The 22,262-nt window shown below is 47.2% G+C and overlaps 1 protein-coding gene across 1 annotated transcript in view; it reads right to left on the minus strand.

Annotated features, from left to right (window-relative positions):
- The window catches only part of STAB2 (stabilin 2), a 126,066-nt gene that overhangs the window by 24,351 nt on the left and 79,453 nt on the right, over positions 1–22,262 (minus strand). The window contains exons 42-57 of the mRNA XM_059681820.1: positions 22,109–22,234; positions 19,923–19,996; positions 18,143–18,214; positions 16,814–16,933; positions 15,465–15,512; positions 14,257–14,340; positions 12,853–12,999; positions 11,863–12,003; positions 10,786–10,845; positions 9,619–9,795; positions 8,232–8,321; positions 5,725–5,871; positions 4,447–4,503; positions 3,260–3,386; positions 1,891–2,040; positions 255–359 (exon numbers count right to left, since the gene is read on the minus strand). Coding sequence (XP_059537803.1) covers positions 255–359; positions 1,891–2,040; positions 3,260–3,386; positions 4,447–4,503; positions 5,725–5,871; positions 8,232–8,321; positions 9,619–9,795; positions 10,786–10,845; positions 11,863–12,003; positions 12,853–12,999; positions 14,257–14,340; positions 15,465–15,512; positions 16,814–16,933; positions 18,143–18,214; positions 19,923–19,996; positions 22,109–22,234 — 1,725 coding nt within the window. The remainder of the gene's footprint in view (positions 1–254; positions 360–1,890; positions 2,041–3,259; positions 3,387–4,446; positions 4,504–5,724; positions 5,872–8,231; positions 8,322–9,618; positions 9,796–10,785; positions 10,846–11,862; positions 12,004–12,852; positions 13,000–14,256; positions 14,341–15,464; positions 15,513–16,813; positions 16,934–18,142; positions 18,215–19,922; positions 19,997–22,108; positions 22,235–22,262) is intronic.

Consider the following 22,262-nt stretch of genomic DNA (forward strand, 5'->3'; position numbering starts at 1 on the left):
TGACTGCACAGGACTGCATGCTAGTTTCATGGGTTTGCATGAAATATTTTCATCTACGTTTCTTTCAAGTCGCCACACCTCCTGAGGCCTGGGGCCACACATCCAAGTCAGCTTTCCATGTGGTGGAGGGAGCACCTGCTGTGCTGCTTTTTTTTTTCTTTTCAGGTGGTGCTCAGACCCAACCTGACTTGGACTCCCAGGGCAGGGTTCCTGGCCCCTGGTGCTGCCGGCAGCTGCTCACACCCATGACAGACCTGCCTGCGTGTCACAGAAGCGGCCGGTCCACCCAGCTTCACAGAGGCACTGTCCGGAGCCCGTGATCCCCTCATCACACTGTCCGTGGTCCGAGCAGCCACAGGCTGTGAAGCAAATTGTAATCCGTGATCAGTGATCAGGGATTGAAATCCAATCAACCAGCTCACTCACCACCTGTTGGCTGCATTGTTGGTGTGGGAGGCAGCCTGCTTGTGCCATAGTCACTCACTCATTCACTCATCCAACCAGACATTCAAAAAACAACTGATTCAGTGGCTATCGTGGGGCAGACATGGCTGGGCAATGAGGGTATACCAGAAAACAGAACAGAAGAGGGAGAGAACCTTATCTGGGGCCCCGTAACAGAGAAATCTATTTAACAGTAAAATCTTCAAGATATGTACCAATTCTTCCACTTCTCGCCACCCCCAGCACCACCACAGCCCCAGACAATATCAGCTCTCACCTAGGTTGTGGCATTAGCTTCTCTAAAGGTGAACCTGCTTCTGTGCTTCTCTCCGGCAGTGTATGCTCCACAGGGCAGCTGAGCCATCCTTTCTAATCCGCTCCTGACACTCCTCCCTTTATAACCTTCCATTGGCCACCATCATACCCAGAGCAGATGCCATAGCTCTTTCTCAGGCTGAGATGCCTCCATGTGACCTGACCCCTGGCGACCTGCAGATTTCATGTTTTCCTTTCTTCTTCTTCTGTGCTCACTCTGCTCAGCCACTCGGGCCTCTTTGCCACTTGCTTCATGGCAAACCTGCTCCTGCTCATCTTGCACTTGCTCACTCTCTTTCACCATTCCCCTTACCTGCCTCTTTATATTTATACCTTTATAACTATTGTTTCTGCAGTTTTTTATCTGTTTTCTCCCTTTGAATACACACCCTTTGAGAGTTGGGGCTTTGCCCCCTCCTACACCACTGTGTCCTTACAACTTAGAACAATTCCTGGCTGTTAAGCCTCTGAGTGCCTCAGTTTCCTCTTCTGCTAAGTGGGAATAACAACAGTACCCGCCTCAAAGTGTTGCTGTGAGGTTTAAATGGTAAAACATATCTGCCTGGCACATAGTAGGCACTCCATAAACTACTAGCTATCAGTATTCGTAAGGGCTGAATAATGCATGTTGGCTGAATAACTGAATGAATGGATGTTGCTCAGCCACAGCTTGTCTTGGTGGCTGCAGGGGATGTGAGCTCACTTTCAGAGAGGCAGCTCTTTCAGTGGATGGAAATGTGCACACATCCAAGGGGGAAGAGCATGTAAGGCAGCGGTTCTCAACCTGTGGGTCGCGACCCCTTTGGGGGTCGAACGACCCTTTCACAGGGGTCGCCTAAATACATCCTGCATATCAGATATTTACATGACGATTCATAACAGTAGCCACGTTACAGTGATGAAGTAGCAACGAAAATAATTTTATGGTTGGGGGTCACCACAACATGAGGAACTGTATTAAAGGGTCGCGGCCTTAGGAAGGTTGAGAACCACTGATGTAAGGGGAGGCAGATGGGGGTGGGGGGTGGGAGAGGGGAAGACGCATGCTTCCAGGGCAGGAGACTGGTGTGGATCAGGGCAGGGAGCACCCAGCTGAACAAGAGGCTGAGCAGGGGCGGGGGTGCCACCTACGCTGACAGTCAGGCCCGAATCTCCCTGGCCAGCACAGCTCGCAGGCCGTCCCGTTGAAGCCAGTGTTGCATTCACACTCTCCTGTGTACGAGTAGTGGTCATGGCAGACACCCCGGTTATTACACGGGGTATCTGGTCCTCCGGGGCAGGCTGGAAGAGACAAAATTACAGGGACTCGACAGCCTCCCCAGCATTTGTAAATGCGCTGCTAACCCGTCCGCAGCTGTGGGCTCTGAGCTCTATTAGCCCAGAGGGACTGTGGCCCTGGGGACATACCCACACGATGTCTCAATGTGTAAGGCAAACCGCTGAACTTAAATGTATCTGATGGGGTTCTACCATGGCAGGGTAATACCCGGAACTGTGTACTGTATTTGGGCATGAATAGATCTGGGCTGAATAATGAACATGCTCTGAGGTTCAGATCTCTTAGCTCCAGATGATGATGAGATGATGATGATGATGATGATGATGATGATGATATGCCCTACCACACTGTGACATGAAGATCCAATGAGGTACTATAACTTAGAACATTTTAAAACTATAAAGCACTGAGCAAATGGAACGGTCCACACTTTAGCGATGGAGAGTGGAGGCTGGGTGAATGCATGGACTCCCAGCCCAGAATTCTCTCAACTGAACTGGAATAAATGGACCTTGGACTTGCTCCTCATTCTCTCTGTGCCTCCATGTTCTCACCTGTAAAATTGGGATGGCAGTGTTATCTACTTCTTATGGGTTTTGAGGTTTAAATATGAAGATGTATATGGGAAGTAGCACCCATGTGTGGCCGATAGGAAGTGCCTTGCGTTTGCTATGCTGCTGTATTATTGTATCTAGACCCAGGGGTTTCAGGATGGGCCCAAATGCCCTTTGACAAGGAGCCCTTTCCTGGTGAGGAAAGGGAGGACGATGCTGTATATCCAGTAACAGGGGGTTTTCACTAAAGAATGGCCTAAACATGTCATGTTAGTCTAGCACCCTGCCAGGGTAGAATTCTATTAGGTGCATTTAAACTCAGGCACTTGTCAGGATTACGGACTAGAGTAAAAAGTGAAACATGGTATGTCTAGCGCCATGGGAAATGCCTTATGCCATACTAGTAAGCAAAAATGCATGATACACAATCACAATCCATGCACTAGACTCTCAGCTCTGTCAGAACCAAAATGTGACAAGAGAAGAAGTCGAAGGAAAGCTATACAGCTCTGCAGCACGATTGCGTTGGGATCTTTTCTTAGTAGAGTCATGAGGAGGATGGACTCCCTCCCCCAAGACATGCCCTTTATAATCTCAGTACTTTCAAATGCAGCACAGCAATTGTGCAATCCTTTCGGAACCTCACGGCCATCTGAGGTGCCCTCACCCTGGCAGTCTATCCCGACGTAGCCCTTGCAGCACATGGGCAATGGGATCACCACGGCGCATTGCTGCCGGCAGCCCTCCAGGTTCCTCTTGAAGGACAGGTTGTACAGACACTTCTGCTTCACGCCCTGAAGGAAGAGAGTGAACAGCCTCTGCTGTCTGCTGCCCGGCTTGTCCTTTAGGCTCTAGCCCGTTCCCAGTGGGGGAGCCGGGTACCGCCCAAGTCGAAAATGGGACTCAATGGCCTTTACAGGGAATTCTTTTCTTGGGGGCGTAGATAGGCAAATGAATGGGGGAGAGCCCAGTGCTAGAAAGACCTCTCTCCAGCTTTAAGACCCTTAGTGTGTTTGCAAAGGGTGCCCGGTGAAAGGTGGGGAAGAGGTAGCTTTCTATCAGGGCAAGGCCCCAAATCATTGGAAGGAAGGGTCTGAGTTACATTTCCATTTTGCAGGGATGTCTTTGTTAAGAGGGTTTCCTAGTAGAATAGAAAGAACTTGGCTTTGGAATAAGTAATAAAACTAATATTTAATGAACGCTTACTATGCGTAGGCTCTGTAACCTGCATTTTAAAACTTACACCCTAACAGCCACACACTGAATAGTTATTAGCTCCTTTTTACAGAGTCAAAAAATGCATAGACTATGTGATTTGCCAAGGATTGCCCACTGGAATTTGACCCCCTATCTAGGAACTCCAAATTTCATTGGCTTAACCACTACTTTTACATGACTTTCTTTGTTCCTCACTAGTTGTGTGACCATGGTTGATTGCTTACCCTTTCTGCCACTCACATTTTTCACCAGCGGAGGTAATAATAGCTTCTTATGAGTGTTATAATGAGGAATAGGGATAATGTCTTTGAACCCAGTGTAGCTCCAGGGACATGCACAATAGCCAATAAAATCCAGCTATTATTTTTTATCATTATAATGATCTAGGTCTACACTCCCATGACTTTTCTAGACAGTTCCTAGAAGCTGGGCAGTGAGTTACAGATTGCCTTGGTTAAGAATGTTCATTTTTCGCCCAATTGGCCTGGCTGTTGAAAGAATGGCGTAAATTACAGTTATATAACACACCCACTGATGCACAGACATGCACGCTTACTTACACTAACCAGCAGATTAGGGTCTGATAATGAAACAAACCTATTGCTCTCTGAATGTTACTGTTGCATTCATCCTTACCGTTGGTTTCGCCCACCTCGGGCAGCTGGGAGTAAAGGTACAGCTCCCACAATCCCCCTAGTAGTCAAGAAAAGAAACACTTAAAAATCAAGAATATTAAGAAGCACGAGGAAATGCCCCTAGTGAATGACTAAGAACTGAATCTTGATTACAATTCTGACCATGATCAAGAATATAACAGCAAACACAGGTCAGCTTTGCCACAGAGAATTCTGAAGGTCTGTCTTGGACCTCAGCTCCTTGGTTGAGTTCTCAGCGATGAACAGTTCCCTGTTCCACAGAGGTGGACCAGCGTAGCATCGCGCAGGCATATGGTATACTAGCGGGAAACGTGGATGCAGGTGTCAATAACATTACAAATCAGCTGGGATATTTCGGCCAGTCACCTTCTTTGGTGCTTCGTTTTCTGATCTATAAGAATTAATATAATAATTCTTGTATTTCAGGGGGTTGGTGAGGAAAAAATGATTAGCTGAAAAAAATGTGTGTGAATATACTTTGGAAATTAAGAAGGCCACCACCTCTGTAGCAGAAAGGATAACTGGATTTTCATCTCCTGCTTTGGCTGATAGGTATTCTAATAATTTGGGATATTTATCAAATGCCTCCAGGTTGCCAGATCCCCAAATCAAATGGTGACAGACTTTTCCATGTAAGTCACTTCACCTCTTTAAGACTCAGTTTCCAAGTCTATATAATAGAATTGATGATAACTACTTCTATTATTGGATTATAGTAGGGATAAGATGAGTATCGAACCAAACTCAGTGAGTGGTAGTGGGTAGATGGTTAAGTGGGAAGTAGGAAAATGCCTCATACAGTGAAGGGCCTAGGATGGAAGCTTAACCCATGTTCTTAATAAAGAACAAATGAGTGGAGGTGCGGGTAGCATAAAATATTAGATTGAACCATGTGAAATTGCCATGTTTGTAGTCACAGCCTGTCAGGTATGGCAATTTCATATGGTTTGAAATAGCAGAAGCTCACACATGCTTGTTGAATGAATGAGGGAACGACTGAATGGATGGGTGGGTTTGAAAATGACTGGCAGGGCACACGATTGGTCCCAACAACCATTTCCCTGATGGTGAGGGAATGAACAGACAGATGGGCAGGTGGATAACTGAACATGTGCAGGCGTAGGTAGATGCTTGTTCTTTGCGAATCTGAAGAGAACAGCCCTCAGTGGTTTGACATCTGAGCCCATGCAGGGTCATGAGACCATTCTTTGGCTCAAGGTTCTCTTACCACAATAAGAGTAGTGTTTTTAGGACTGACCGAGACATTGAAGGTAGTAAAGATGTCACAGCGGCCCCCCAGGGTGGGGTCAATGAGTAGACAGTCAATGCCGTAGGCCACACCCAGGTCAAATAAGAGCTCCCGTTGTATAATCCTGCACGTTGGGCTGTTCAGGAAGAGTTCACCCTGAGAGAGAGAGAGAGAGAGAGAGAGAGAGAGAGAGAGAGAGAGAGAAACAATCCTTCTTAGACTTCCTAGGCCATATAATGCAGCCAGCACTTGCAAGACTCAGAAAGAACTGAGATACATATAAACACTTAGCATGTATTAAGTGCCAAGTAATGTTCTACGTGCTTTACCTGTGCCCGTTGTTTTATTCCTCACAACTCTAGGGTGTAGCTATTATTGCTAGTGTTCCCATTTACAGCTGGGGAAACTGAGGCAGTGAGAGGTTAAACAGCTTGCCCAAGGTCACTCAGCCAGTCAGTGGTGGTACCAGCATTCACACCAGGCAGCCAGCCAGCCTTGGAGCCCGCACTGTTGGCCACTCTGCAACACCATCTCTGCCGAAGCAGAACAGTGACGCCAGGGGTAACAGGATGGCGCAGGGGCGGCCTGGCTGACGTTCAGGATAAACTTTGTTGACACGGCCATGTCATGTGCAGTAACCCAGATTCCTTACTTAGTGCCAGCACCCAGCAAAGTGCCTGACACAACTGTCTTCCTAGGACATACAAGTGATGGCTCTTCCTTTATAGTGATAACAACCACTTCTGTTTTCACATGTATTAGGCATTGGGTAATTTGTGCTTTAGATACGTTTTGTTTTATGCTACAACAATCCTAGCACTTTTCTTTTCTTTTCCTTTTTTTGTTAGTACTTACCCGAGGATATTTTTCCATTGATATTTTTAGGGAGAGTGGATGAGAGAGGGAAAGACAGAGAGAAACATCCATGTGAAAGAAACACATTGATTGGTTGCCTCCTGCATGAGCCCTGACCAGGGCCTGGGCCAGGGAGGAGCCTGCAACCAAGGTACATGGCCTTGACTGGAATCGAACTTGGGACCCTTTGATCTGCAGGCTGACGCTCTATCCACTTACCCAAACAGGCCAGGGCAATCCTAGCACTTTGCTTTGCTAAGGTCCACCCAGCAAAGTTGATAGATACATCCGATTACTCGCCCCCCGCCCCCAGGAAGCAAAATATTTTTAGAAAATTTTATGAAAAGAAAAAAAGAAATTTCAGTATTTATGCTGAGATGGACACAATGTGATTCAGTGGGAAGAACACTGGAAAACTGTGATTAAATCCCTCCACTTCTACTTGTCAGTGGACTTCTTTGAGGTTTAATTTTCCTCACCAGGTAAGTAGGGTTAATGATTCCATTGCATAGGGTTGTTATAGAGATCAGACTAAATAATACATTACCAAATTCTCTGAAAGCTATATCAGCACAGAGAATGAGCAGTGGGCATTCTTATTATATTTCTTTGATGGGTGTCCAGTTTGGTCTATGGAGATAGTACAGCTCATCTCGAGTGTAACTTTCTGGAAGTTGGATTGTAAAGGTGCTCACATTCCCCACATTCAGTTATAAAGTCAATGCAATTCCAATCCAAATACCAAAGGGATTCTGGTTGATCATCCCTTGTAAACAGAAAGTTGTATGGGACTTCTCAGAAGACTCCTAAATGGAATCTACTCATCTGGGAGTTGCACCCCTTTGCCATTTGTCCTTCCTACTGCCTGGAAAGTGGACGTGATGGCTGGAGCTCCAGCAGCCATGTTGGACCTTGAGGTCACTTTAAGGATGGACGCATGTGCTGAAGAGCAGAAAGACAGGAGGAGCTCCCTCATGGAGCCATCATACTAGCTCTGGAGGAGCCACCTTCCGATTTCCTTTATAAGAGAGAGAAACCCTTGTATATTTAAGTCACTGTCATTTTGGGTTTACCTTTATGTACAGGTGATATCATATCCATTCCTATCATATCCATATCCTATCATATCCATTCATCATATGGAGCTAGAGGAAGGTAAGTTTGTTCAGGAACTAGCCAGGGAAGGTGAAAATGGCAAACTTTCTCTCTGTTGTATCATTAAAGAAGCTATAGCCCAGAGCTGGTTCTGATCACTAAGAGAGGCCAGAGATGAGGTCACCTAGGGGCTAGGAAGGAGGGAAAGGAATGACAACATGCTTTCCTGTTCCAGGGTAGTGTCTCACACTGGAAAATAAATCCTCCACCACTAACTAACTAACTAACTAACTAACTAACTAACTAACTAACTAACTAACTTAAAAGCTGCTCCACACATGTAAGAGGAAGTGGGCTCCCTGACACCTGCTCCCAGGGCTTAGGTGGGCCAGGATTGATCAGGTTCTTCATACCTGCTTATTTACTCTCGGGGAGATACCCCTCAAGGTGGCGAGGAAAAGAGCTTGCTGTCAATGACAGGAAAGTATGAACCTCTCTTTGAAAGGGCAGTGGTTGGGGAATGCTGCTAATGTGCTGCCAACCCCCACCTGTGCAAGGGTACTCACAATGTCACTGTCATCGCCGCACTGCACACTCAGCTCGGAGCCTTGCAGGGTCTTCCAGGCAGCCGATCTGGGCAGATCCACCGACAGAACCTGTAGCAGCCAGGATGCCACATGAATGCCCGAAATTTGGGCTGAGGAAGGGGCCAAAGGAGCTTTGCCAACAAGCCAAATTCAGACGCAAGTTTTTTCAAGAGTTCTAATAATTCCAGCTTTAAAGTGATAGTAGGTATAATCAAAAGGACGAATACATTACAGACCCTCTAGGAGCCTGGAGTTCTTTCTGTAGGGAAGGTCCCGCCAGTAGGACTGGGTTCAGTCACCATCCCGTCTCCCGTCTATGTGTGGGAGTTTATGGAAGATGCGTGTGGGTGTATGAAGCCAATGGCAGGAGGAGTGGGTTAGGGAAATGGCGCTGTTATGGGTTGAATTTTGTCCCCTCCCCAAAGTCAGAGTCCTGACCCACATTACTTTAGAATGTGGCCTTACTTAGAAACAAGTTCCTTGCCGATGTAATTAGCTTAGATGAAGTCATACTGGAGTAGAGTGTGGCTCTAAGCCAATATGACTGGAGTCCTTATAAGAAGAAGAGAGAAGAGAATGCTGTGTGAAGACCTAGAAACACTCAGGGAGGAGACAGCTTTATGACAACAGAGGCAGAGATGTGCAGGATGCGCCCACAAGCCAAGGAATGCCAAGATGTGCAAGGAATGCCAGCAACCACCAGAAGCCAGGAGAAAAGCATGGGCCAAGTTCTTCCTTAGAGCTTGGAAGAGGAACTTCCGGACTTGATTCCAGACTTCCAGCCTCCAGAACTCTGAGAAAATACGTTTCTGTCATTTCAAGCTCTCCCCCCACCCCCCATCAGTGGTAACTTGTTATGTCAGCCCCAGAAACAAACAGATCCTATGAATTAACCACAGTTTGGACATTTGGCTTGTTTGGATTGGACAGGTTTACTCCTGGAGAGGAACAGGGGTCCTGGTCGAGGGTTTTAGCAAGATCTCCATTCCCTGAGCACAGTGGACGGGTTCAGGAATGAGGAACTGATCGCAGCTGAATGAATCAGTCCTTTGTTTCTAGAAACTTTAGAATCAGGAGAGAAAGAGTCATCTGGAGAGACTTGGGGACTGCCGTCGCAGCCATCTCACCACGTGAATGATGGAGGCAAAAAAACTGATCTGCTGTACAAGACAGGAAGGCTGCCATTGGGTATCAGTGAAAGTTAGAAAATAGAAGGCAGGTTGGAGCAACAGGACGAGGTGTGCTAAACCGCAGGGCCAGTTAATGACCAGTCAGAGGACACAGTGGGGCAGGGGCTGCTCACGATTCCTGGGTCGCATCCCTCCCAGGGCTGCCCTGCACTCGTGTCTGCGTGACAACAAAATACCTTGGCGTCTCGGATCACATGGAACTTCAGATACTCCTTCAGCTTGTCCTGGTTGCCTTGGTTGAACAGGAAGTTCTGCTGCTCCCGGGGTAGGGCTTGGAGGGCTTGGTCGGAGGGCCAGAAGAGAGTGACTGGGGTGTGGATGGGATCCGTGATGAGGCTCAGCAAACCAGCATCCTGAAACACAGGGCCAGTCACATGCTCAGCCAAACCCAGCGGTGCGGCCTAAAGGCAGCTTGGGGTCCCCTCCTTGCCCACCCCGTGGCCCAGCCAGACACTAGAGGCCCACTCCAGCCATTTGGACCCTCATTTTCTTTTCTTTCTTTTTTTTTTCTTCTTTTTCTTGTATTGGACCCTCATTTTCTTAGAAAGCAAAACAGGAAGTCAAACTCTGGGCTTGTGTTAATAGGAAAATAAACTTTAGTGAGTATCTTTAAAAAATTTATTTTTGCTTCTCTTGCCCAGATATTTTATTTTCTGGAAAACCCATTTAGCACTTGTCTCATATTTCATTTAAAAAAAATGAACCCTATCCAATACTGATATACTTCTGTATATTTATAAGATTTCTAGATCACATAGATAAAAAAGAATAAATTTCCAGATGAATGGGGAGAGGTCGTTTTGAGAGCCTTCTAGAACCTCTGCAATATTTGTTTGAACAAGAAGTTTTTCTACTCAATTCGTGGGAACAGCCTCTGAAGTCAGAAGGATATAGTTTGAAATGCAATTTCTACTTGTCTCATGGGCATCGATGCCCCGACTCCACCTCAGCTTCTCCATCACTACACAGCAGGTGATAATTCCAGATGTGAAGCACCTGGGTCAGGGGCTGGTGCACCCTCATTCCCTTTCTTGCTCAGCCTATACCCTTCAATTTCTAACACGGCCCATGTACACCGTGTAGATGAACAAACCATACAGCGTTTGGGGATGGAGTGGCAGAGAAAGACTGTTCTCTGGAAAATTATGACTTCCCTATACAGATCCCAGGACAGCTGGGTGTGTGCCAAACAAACAAAATGACAGAAAACCAGACCAACAGCAATCACCTCCCCACAACACACACACACACACACACACACACACACACACACACACGCCCTCCAAAAACCAAACCTCTTCGGTCCGGTTACTCCCTGGGTAACTTTTGTCCTAGGTGTTTACCTGTATTAAGTTGCTAAATTTGCTGTAGCCGTGGTTCCTTGCCAGTGTCGTAAGATTTTGCTGCAAAGATGATAAGAACGGGAATGATACCTTTTCTCATGCAGTTCACAAAGCACTTTAACAAAAACTCAACAGGATGCAATGAGGGTAAGATAATACGGCAGGTTCCGTGGATTGGCTCATGGCACCCACCCCAGCTCCGGTCTGCCCTTGACTTCCTGCATTACAGAGGCTAGAAGGCTAAGCACTGCATTTCCCAGACTGCCTTGCAGCTAGAGCCCCATGTGACATAGGGTTCTCCGAGGAGAAGCGCTTGTACAAGACTTATTGGTGGAAAGAAACAACAGGAGGTGGCAGTGGCTGCTGGCAAGGAGACCAGCTGTTCTGACAAACACCCGGTGAAGGCCTCTGGTGCCAGACTCCTGTGCCCTAGGTGGTGAGGCTGGGACAGATGGCACTGGCAGAGCTGTTACAGGGCAAGTCAGGGGCCCTCCCTCTGCGGGTATCCTGGGCTGTGGTGTGTCCAGCTGTGCAGCATCTGCATTAGGCTCCCTGGCTTTCCAGAGATTTGGGGATGTCAATTTCTTAAGAAACTCCTTTTTGTTTAAGTTAGGCATAGTGGATCCTGTTGTCTGCAATGAAGAACGCTGGCCAAAATGAATAAATAACAATAAAAGCTAAAATTATCTTTTCTGTCAATTGAGGGGGTCTTACTCCAGGTCTAGTTTAGTGATATCTATCTATCTATCTATCTATCTATCTATCTATCTATCTATCTATCATCTATCTATCTATCAAACATCCATCTATGTAATTTCTCCACCTTCAGTATCTATGCAAGACCACCTGCCCTTGTGGACACTAAAGAAAACTGATAAAATCCATTTATTTATTTAAAATAGACTCACTTATTTGCCTCTTACTAAGAATAATATTTACTAGGCTTTTAATACGTGCTTGAGATTGAAGCAGTAAAATTGAAATGTCTCAAAATGATGCCTCTCAATCAGAATGGAGAGAGTAAATTATTAGCACACCGAGCCTCTGTGCTGAGAGCATGACAGCGCGTTCACCCACCAGAACCCTTCCAGCGGCATCTCTGGGGGAGATAAGCAAGTTTTTGGGAGACAGCACTTTGTCTATGATGTGGATGACTCCATTGGTGCTGATGATATCACTGGATATGATCTTAGCTTTATTATTTATATTCACCGTGTCCTGAAATCAACCAAAAGAGAGAAAAGAAATGAGCACAAATAGAAGCAGACACAAACATTGCTTCTTTTTGAATGCTCACCGCATTAAATTGTCATACGAGTGAATGTTCAAGGAGATCTGTGGGCAAAATCTGAAGATGCAAGTTTAGCACGTTTTTTATTATGATTATAAAGAGGAAACAGAGATAAGAATGTATTTTTCATCTGAAGGAGTGAATGGCAAATAACCAACCCAAACAGTCATTTCACTGTGATTCTCAAATATGAAATAACAAGTGGATCAAAATTGACATCTGGTTCACATGGGCTCTCTATATCACCAACCCTTCCCTCTGCCCACCACACACTTTCCCCCCCTTTTGCAATGAATTTGACAGCCACCATTTGTGTGGTGTGTGTGTGTGTGTGTGTGTGTGTGTGTGTGTGTGTGGTGGGGGGAGTGGCCCAGCATGGTCAAGTGGCTTCCATCAAAAGCTTTCATCCCTCTCCAGCTTCTGGGTAATGCTCCCAAAAGCAGTTCTATTGACCACCTGAATCTGCCTTGCCTCTGAGTTGGAATTCCACCTTTCCTATTTACTTACTGTGTGACCTTGGACAAGTTACTTAACTTCTCTGAGTTCAGTTTCTTAATTTATAAATTGAGAAAAATAATATCTATATTATGGGATTATTTTGAGGATTCTATGGGTTCGTACACACGGAACACTTGGTAGCTGGCATATAGGAATCACGATATGAGTTCGTTGTTGTTGTTGTTATTATTTTTATTATTCCCGGTATTAACATAAGAAAGAGGTGAAGAAAGAAGGCTCAAGGAAAATGGGCACCTTGCTGAGGTGGCCTTTCTTACCTGAGAGACGGAGATGACAATGGACTCCCCTTGCAGAGAAGTAACATTTGGGGTCAATTTCAGGTTTTCTAGGAGCAGCTGGTGGCAGGCGACCACATGATACCGAAGAACCTGGGGCATGAGGCCCTGTATGGCCCAGTCTTCAATCTGTAATGGAAAGTCAGAGGGTTCCTGTCAGAGCCAGGAGCCTTCGCCCCCACTTTCCCTGTCGCTGTTCTGTACTCCAGGGGCTCCCCCACATCTTTCTCCCCACCCGGGCCCTGGGAAGTGGGAGTCAGGGTTGGCGTGTGCTCAGGTCAGAGACTGTGCAGGCAAGAGGGAGAACGTGGCCCTGATTCTTGTCCTGCTTCCATTTGGGATCTCAGGGTGGAAGGGAACTCGGGGTTCCTTTGGTCCAGCATTTTACAACACGTGGCAAGGACCCCAAGTTCTGTGAGATGCTACTTAAAGAAGAGTTTTCTTGAGGAAGGTACTGGGAAACACTGCATCTGTTCCCCATCTCGGAGAGGTGCCCGGGCCAGATTTAAACCTTTAAGATGGGAGAGATCACAATGCTTCTCTATTTGTGAATCAAAATGCAAACAAAATGAGCCATAAAGTAGGTGCAATATAAGCCCACATGGTTCTCACTATTTTATGATGATAACTCCTCTGATGCTTTAAAAAAAATCTATCAGATGTCAATTTTTTTTTGAAAGTTATTTTTTGTGTCCTTGCATTGCTGGTGTCTAAAATATATGCACAGAGAGGCCATGTGTGTGGTGGTTAATAACACAGACTCTGGGACATGTTTGAGTCCTTGTACCACCATTGCCTAGTCAGGTGACCTTGGGAAAGTTACTCCTCTCAGTGCCCTGGACTGTAAAATGGGGATAATATTAGCACATCATCACAGGGTTGTCATGAGGACTAAATGAATTAATCTACATAAGGCACTGGAAACAGTGGTACACTCAATAAATGTTTGCTACATTAGAATATATTAATGGGCAACCCAGCATGAAGAGTCCTAGTGAGTGTCAGAACATTCTGATAAGTCCTGCAAAAAAAACAAAAAAAACAAAACAGCCCTATTTAAATCCCTTTAATTCAACATTCCTTTTTTTTTTTTTTTTGGCCTATGGGAAGTTTGGATCATTTAAGAATTGCTGATCTTTTCCAACCTTCTAATGTATTCAGGAATGTCCTTTAGACAGTCTCTGGCCAGTGAATACTCCAAATCCCCTTGAATGCTTCCCCTGATAGGGGTCCTAATGCTGAGAGGCAGCCCCTTCCATTACTGGTCAACTCCAGCTGATCTTAAATCTCCCTCCCACAAATGTATCCATTGTTGGTTCTGGGGTGACACCCAAAGACTGTGTTCTAGTCCCAGGCCTCTTCCATCTGCCTAAGCTCCACGCTTACCCGAAGTTCCTCATCAAAGGCTGCCGACAAAGGTGCAAAAACGGTGAAGGGGCCTGGACCAGCCAGGTCTCGCACAGAGTGCTCCTGTGGGAAGCAAGGTGGGGGCGACATGCGTACAGAACGTAAATACAGGCAGGGCTCCAAGGGCAGAGGGAGCAGATGGGGGTGGCGGGCGGGGGGCGGGGTGGCGGCGGTGGTGGTGGTGGTGGTGGTGGTGTGTGTGGATACTGATGGGGAGATCTGTGCGTCATTCAGTCTCAGATTCAAGTTCATTCAGCTCCCTTGTCAATGAAATAATGCTTATTTTTATCTGGTTATCCAAATAACATATGCTTATTGTATTAAATATTTGAAAATACAGTATAAAGAAGAAAATAGCTACCCAGAATCCCCTGCTATCTTCAGGTATTCTTTTCCAGTGTCTCTTCCACATGTAAATGTTTTACATATTTGGGACATAATACAAATGTAGGTCATAGGATGAACGGTTCTAATGGTCTTGTTGCCAATACTAACATCCTGTGGTTATATTTTCTTCTAGATTTTATGATTTTATTTCTCTGGATTTTTATCTTTTATTATTAATCCTACCAGACCTGAGGCCCTGAACCTAACTGTCCACTATACCTGGGCTCCTGAGCATTAAAGAGAAAAAACCAACCTGATATAGAAAAATGTTAGTTACATGCAAACAAGTGGTTAGAATAAGATGGAACTTGGAGACATTGTAGAAAATAGGTCTACCTTTCATCTACCTTTCATCTAGCGCCAATATTCCACGTTTGTGTGGAAATTACTGAAAAATCGGTACAGCGGTCTGGTAGGGTTAACATATCTAGAACTTATTCAGATGTATAATGTGCAGAAAGATCTACCATAATATGTTCACCCAAAGAGTTAACCAGTTGCCCCAGCAATGCTTCTTTTCTCCACAGTATGATGACAATTTTTTCATATACCTCATTTTTATGTGTAGAACGGGCCAGAGTGACAGTTTTTCACTCTTTCATGCTGCCCACCTGAGGCATGAAAAGTTCATAAATGACCAACACAGAGTCCCCTCCAGAAATCCAGGTTTCCAGACTTTCTTCTACCCGCACCCACTCCAGAGGCTATAGGCTTATCCTGTATCTGGCCTGAGACTCAGCTCTTACAGCCACACACACACACACACACACACACACACACACACACACACACACTCTTACCAGCAGCTGGAAGAAATACTGGGAAGTTTTGGGGTTCCTGGGAAGCTCCTGGAAACAGAGAGAGGGCAGTTCACTTAGTGTCTGTGAACTGTACACAAGAACAACACAGGGTTATTGCAGGGCGGTTTCTCTAAGATCGAGAGCGTCTACCATCCTTTCAGCTGGGACTGTGCTACCATGGGCCCTTTTCCAGCTCCACCTACAGCTGATGTTCAGAATGACTATGTGGACACACTGTTGAGTTCCAAGACCTTTCTGGAGTCTCCACCTGATTCAGCCATTTCCAGAAACATCTGAGCTTTAGGAGTATTTTTTAAAAGTTCAAATATTTTTATTACTTTTTCAACAACAGACATTTATTTTTTCACAGTTCTGGAGGCTGGAAGTCCAAGATCAAGGTGTCAGTAGGTCTGGCTTCTTTGGAGGCCTCCCTCCTTGGCTTGCAGATCACTGCGGCCTTCTCACTGTGCCCTCACATGGCCGTTCTTCTGTGTGTATGTCCCTGGGGTCTCCTTTTGTGTGTTAAAGCTCAAGTATCTTTAAAAAATGAGTTCTAGATTTATGGCAGATTAAGTTTCTCAATTGACATGAATTTTGGATCAGACGGAATGCTCTAGCCCAGTGGTCGGCAAACCGCGGCTCGGCAAACCGCGGCTTGAGAGGCACATGCGGCTCTTTGGCCCCTTCAGTGTGGCTCTTCCACAAAATACCGGCTTCTGTGCATGGGCCACGAAGTTTCAATTGCACTGTACGTGCGCGCCCACATGTGGTATTTTGTGGAAGAGCCACACTCAAGGGGCCAAAGAGCCGCATGCGGCTCGCGATCCGCGATTTGCCGACCACGGCTCTAGCCTGTCTTTAAATCAAATAACAAATGTTCACATTATAACAGGTAGAAATCTACAAATGTCCTACGGCCTCATCTCCATGCCCCGTGCAGCATGCTCCTGCCTCCGAGTCACTGTGTTCTCTGTGCGTGTTGCACACATCATCTCATTTAATACGACAACCTGATGCGGCCGGTACCATTATTTTCTTTCCCACATTAGAAAATGAATGCACGGAGAGGTGATGTAATCTGCACAAAGTCACATTACCAACTGGCAGAGATGAATCCAAACCCAGATGCTTCTGACTCTAGAACCGTCCATCTGAATCACTACATTCCAGGTCAAATGAGGTCCCATGGACAGATCGCCTTCGTTTTCACTGCCAATTAATGTCAAGACAGTCATTCCCGTGGCTCGAGAGCTTCCCACGTTATACGACTCCTGCATGTCCCTTAGCAACCGGGACCTCGGCGCAGGGAGGAAAGCAGAGTTGACTTCATGGAACATGCGTTGCGTTACCTGATGGATGTTGCCGCGGCAGGTGAACCCGTCCCCAATGTAGTTTGGCTTGCAAGTACAGGTCCTCTCTTCTTCTCCCGTGTGGTTGCAGATGGCAAATTCACTACAGCCGCCATTTCTCTGGTAAAATTTCCAAGGGGTGGGGGATCAGAGTCAGACCAGGAAGTCTGTCAGCTGTGCCAGTGTTCACAAAGCACTTCTGTATTGAAGTTTATTTTTTGCCTCCTCCCTGACTGGTTTGCAATATCTGCCCCTTTCCTGACCTTGCCTTCCAATCCCCTCCAGTTGTAGGGGCTGCCTTCCTCCCCAGCCTTGCATCCCAAAGCGCCAGGTCCATCTGAGCGGGCTTCCAGCTCTATATTGATAAGCCCCCAATTGCCCAGTGGGAATTTCTCGGCACCTGGGGCTTAACTAGAAAGGCCCCGATCTTGGTTGACTCCTCCCATCTTTAGGTTAAACTCCGATGCCACCATAACAAAGGTAGCAGTCACCAGCCAGAAGGAAGTAGGTATAAAACGATGCCAAACATTGTCCTTGTTGGCAAAGAGCTTATAAACTGAGGAGGATGGGGCAGAGACCTAAGATATGGACAAAGCAAAGTGCAGTCCAAAGCTGACATCCATGGGAACACCAAGAAGGGCTCTGAGAGACTAAGCAGAGTTCCCAAGAGGGGTAAAATGGAAAGCTCCAGAGAAACAAATCCAGAGAAGATCACCAGTCTTCAAGGCCAGCTGCAAAATCTTCCCTCCCAATCCCCATTCCAAAAGTATTTGTGGACATGATATTTCGGCCCAGGAGTGACCTACCACCCAGATTCCTGCCTCATGGACACAGTTCAGTGAGCTGCTTAAGAACACTGACTCCTGCCTGGACAGTGTGGCTCAGTGGTTGAGTGTGAACCTATGAACCAGGAGTCATGGTTCGAATCCCAGTCAGGGCACATGCCCAGATTGCAGGCTCAATCCCCAGTATGGGGTGTGCAGGAGACAGCCAGTCCATGATTCTCTCTCATCATTGATGTTTCTATGTCTCCCTCTCCCACTCCCTTCTTCTCTCTGAAATTCTGTGGTTCATCACCTGCCTGAGCCTGAACTCACAGTGACTTCCCAGTGCCTAACTGGTGCCTGGTGTCTAGGGAATGCTCATTGACCAAATGTCCATCGTGCTGAAACCAGAGTTTCCCCAACAAACCACTGGAACATGAGGGAGAAAAGAGCTTCAAGCCCAAAGCAGCTCAGAGGAGATCACCCCAACACCCATCTCCTAGAAGCGGGGTAGGAGGCACCCCCGTCTAACCTTGGAGGGCCTGGGCCCCAGAGCTAGACTCACAGTTAAGCAGGTGTTGATGAGCGTGCAGACCTTCCCATCCCCAGTGTATCTCGGCAAACAGTTGCAGACGGCCTGTACAGGAGGAGAGGGACATGGGCCATTTCTCAGAGGGACGCTGCTGGCTCTCACACTGGGACCCCATAGCGGTAATGGCAATGGGTAATGGTAATGTTACAAGATTCTATCTTGGTGAGACTTGTTCTATAATGATAACTGTCATCCTCCATTTTAGCACCTTTGACACACTTCTCTCTAGCACTGGGATCACCTACCCATCTTATCTTTGCTACCAAGAGACATTATTCTTTTAAAAAAACTTTGTTATATTATTTGGTCTCTTGTTCTGGGCACTCAGCTCTTTTCTCTCTCCAGTGGGTAAAGGCTCAGTTGCAAGGAAGCTAAGCCCTCGCCCACTCCCATTCATACTCAGTTCTTGCTCATCTCCCTCCGGGCTCGGCCATCATGGCACCAGCACTAGGAGGTGCCAGGGGATGGCTCTGCAGTCAAATCAGTTGCACACGGGGAAACAATCAGTCACTCCTACTGTTTGACCAATGAAGTCGGCTGGGCACTTCAAGATGAGGGAGGGGACACTGTCTACGGGAAGTTGGGGACTGTCTAGTTCACCCCTATATCCCAAGTGCCTTGCTCAGGAGCTCCCGGGCACACGGGTGAGTGGGGCTGAAACCCAGCTCCATTCTATTTACCAACCTGTGTGTCCAGAAGAAGGGGTACCTGCCCCTGGTGGGTCCCCCCCAAGGGATGGCTTTTCTAATTCACATGAAAGCCTCCTACACAGGAGAGGTGGCTCTGGTCTGGCGTCTACTTGTTAGAACTTGAACTCATTGGTCGGCCAGCCAGGACCAAAGGGTTGGTTTTCACTGCTCCTCCTCCTCAACTTCATTACAGGCCCTGACATGGGCTCCAACCTTTACCAAGATGCCTACCAGCCAGCCCTTCTGTTTCAGAGATCAACCCTGCATCTAGGTCAGAGGAGGGGTTTTAGAGGCCCAGAGCACCAAAAAGTTATAGGTTTTCCCTATTCCATATATAGAAATAAGAGCTCTATCGAATCCCAAAAGATGTATAAGGTGGACCAATACTGACTGTTCTGGTTTTCCCAGTGACTATACATAGAAACACACACAGAGATGATTCTTTCAAAATAAATAGTATTTTTCTCATTTTTGGGTGCTTTAAGTACTTGCTTGATCTGCCCATGGGTAAACCTGGCACAGAGTTCTTCAAACGGCTCAACAAGGTCAGTAGGTCATTCCCCGGGGAACCTGACCTCATCATCCAGTTTCTGATGTATGTAATCCCCTGCTGACCACTGGGCTGTTCCTAATGTAACAGAGACTGAGGGAGGCAGAGCTTCGGTTCCTGAGCACTGTGTTAGGGAACAGAAGGCTGAAACATGGCCAAAAATTTTAGCTTTTGCTGTGGTGCATGCATTTCAGAGCCTCAAGCCAAAGAAAAACTGTGGGATTCTGGGAATCAGAAAGCTGAAAGAAAGGGAGACGTTGTTGGAGACCTTCTAGATGCTTCTGGAACCACACAGTATATGGAGAAGCCGACTCCCCCCACTCTAGGAAAGCCTCTCTCCTAAGTACCCTTTGTCTCCCCTCCCATTTCTCCTTCTTCCCCAAGAATGGCCTCTTTTGAATGCTTTCAGAATTTCCCCTAAAGTATTTGTTTTCTGCCGAGGTCTTTGCTCAGCCCCCTTCTCTCAGTCTTGGGTCTTAAAGACCCCTAGCCCCTCTGGTAGGCGGGAGCTCACCTGGTTGGGTCCCGTCTGCGTGCACTCTGCGTGCCTGTGACAGCCACCGTGGTTCTCCAAACATGGGTTGATCTCTTTAAAACAAAAAGCCGACACCTGGCATGAGAATTGAACCTGATTCTCAAGGAAAGGCATCTTGGGCCAGCCAGGATGGCTAATTGACCGAATCAAAATGTGATTCAGTTTTCTGACAACTCTGAGGCAGCAGTGACCGGACAGGGAGCCTACCAAACACAGGTTCTCAAAGCGACTCTCTGGGGTGGGGCTGTGGGAGCACAGGCATAGTCTGTGGGCGGTGATCTCCCCTCTGCTGAACGAATCTAAGCGTTTTCAGCCAAGGACTTGAAATAATAGGACCCTAGAGTCCAGTCCAACAGGCTAGGAACGATTTAGGGATTAAAAAAATCACTGCAATCATCCTATATAATAAATAGGTAATATGCAAATTGACTGTCATGCCCTTGAACAAGATGGCTGCCCCCATGTGGTCAAAGGTGGCCGCCCCCATGTGGTCACAAGATGGCCACCACAAGATGGCTGGCAGGGGAGGGCAGTTGTGGGCAATCAGGCCAGCAGGGGAGGGCAGTTAGGGGCGACCAGGCCTGCAGGGGAGGGCAGTTGGGGGGGGGGACCAGGCCTACGAGGGGGGCAGTTGGGGCAACCAGGCCTGCAGGGGAGGGCAGTTGGGGGGGACCGGGCTGGTAGGGGAGGACAGAGGGGGTGACCAGGCCTGCAGAGGAGGGCAGTTGGGGGTGACTGGACTGGCATGGGAGGGCAGTTGGGGGCAACTGGGCCTGCAGGGGAGGGCAGTTGGGGGTGACCAGGCCTGCAGGGAAGAGCAGTTAGGGGTGACCAGGCCTGCAGGGGAGGGCAGTTAGGGGTGATCAGGTCTGCAGGGGAGGGCAGATGGGGGGGGCAGGCATGCAGGGGAGGGCAGTTGGGGGCATCTGGGCCTGCAGGGGAGGGCAGTTGGGGGTGACCAGGCATGCAGGGGAGGGCAGTTGGAGGCGACTGGGCTGGCAGGGGAGGGCAGTTGGGGGCAATTGGGCTGGCAGGGGGAGCAGTTAGATATCGATCAGGCTGGCAGGGGAGTGGTTAGGGGGTGACCGGGCTCTCAGGCAGAAGCGGTTAGGGGCAATCAGGCAGGCAGGCAGATGAGTGGTTGGGAGCCAGCAGTCCCGGATTGTGAGAGGGATGTTTGACTCCCTGTGGGATTGGGCCTAAACCGGCAGTTGGACATCTCCTGAGGGGTCTCAGATTGGAGAGGGTGCAGGCTGGGCTGAGGGACACCCCTCCCCCAGTGCATGAATTTCATGCACAGGGCCTCTAGTCATAATATAATTGGTTCAGGAGAGAGTCTTCAGTAGATGCTAATTTTAGGTTATATTTCCATGAGGAGCAGGGGATTTCCTTGGTGTTAAAGCATCTCCCCACTGATTGCTTATTAGCAGCAAAGGGGAAAAGGTAGCTGCACCAGTGGAGACGTCAGGCAGCACCTTGACCAGTGGTCAAAATTCACACCACAAACAAGAGGCAGTTGGAAATCACAAGCTTCCAGTGTGATGCCCTGAGAAGGATGCAATGTCGCTAGTGTGATAGTGAGCCTGGATTGCAGAATCTGAATGTAATTATGAAAAATCATCAGAAAAACCCCAAAGGAAGGACATGCTAGGAAAAAAAAAGGTTGAGTGGTGAACGATATTCCAAAATGTCAATGCCATCAAAGACAAAGCAAGGCTGAGGAACCATTCCAGGTCAAAGGAGACTAGAAACATGATAACTACATGCAGTTCCCAACCTTAGTCTGGATCCTGCAATAGGAGGAAAAAGTGTCAGAAAGGACATTATTGGGTCAATTGATAAACTTAGAATACGAATGGTAATTAGACAAAAGTATATATATATATATATATATATATATATATATATATATATATATATATATACTGATAATTGCTGTAGTTATGTAAGAGTCGATCCTTATTCCCAAATACACTCAAGTATTTAAGGATAAAGGCAATAGAATATAAATATCGCTTATTCTCAATGGTCACATTTCCTCATCTTCAGACCTTCCTGCCCAGAGAAACTGAAAGATGGTCCAACATTGTCCACACATCAGGATCCTATCACAGGGCTCTGACTCTTAAACCACTGCCCCTGGATGGATGAGGGATGGTACGTACCTAGGCACACAATGCCATCGCCCACGTAGCCTGCCTTGCACACGCACACTCGTCTTCCTGGGGTGGTTCTTTTACAGTCAGCCTTGGCAGAGCAACCTCCATTGCTGATCTCACAGGCATTGATTGCTGTGGAAGCGAGAGATGACACAGAGCA

Source organism: Myotis daubentonii, chromosome 2 (assembly GCF_963259705.1).
Source record: "Myotis daubentonii chromosome 2, mMyoDau2.1, whole genome shotgun sequence".
NCBI lineage: Eukaryota > Metazoa > Chordata > Mammalia > Chiroptera > Vespertilionidae > Myotis > Myotis daubentonii.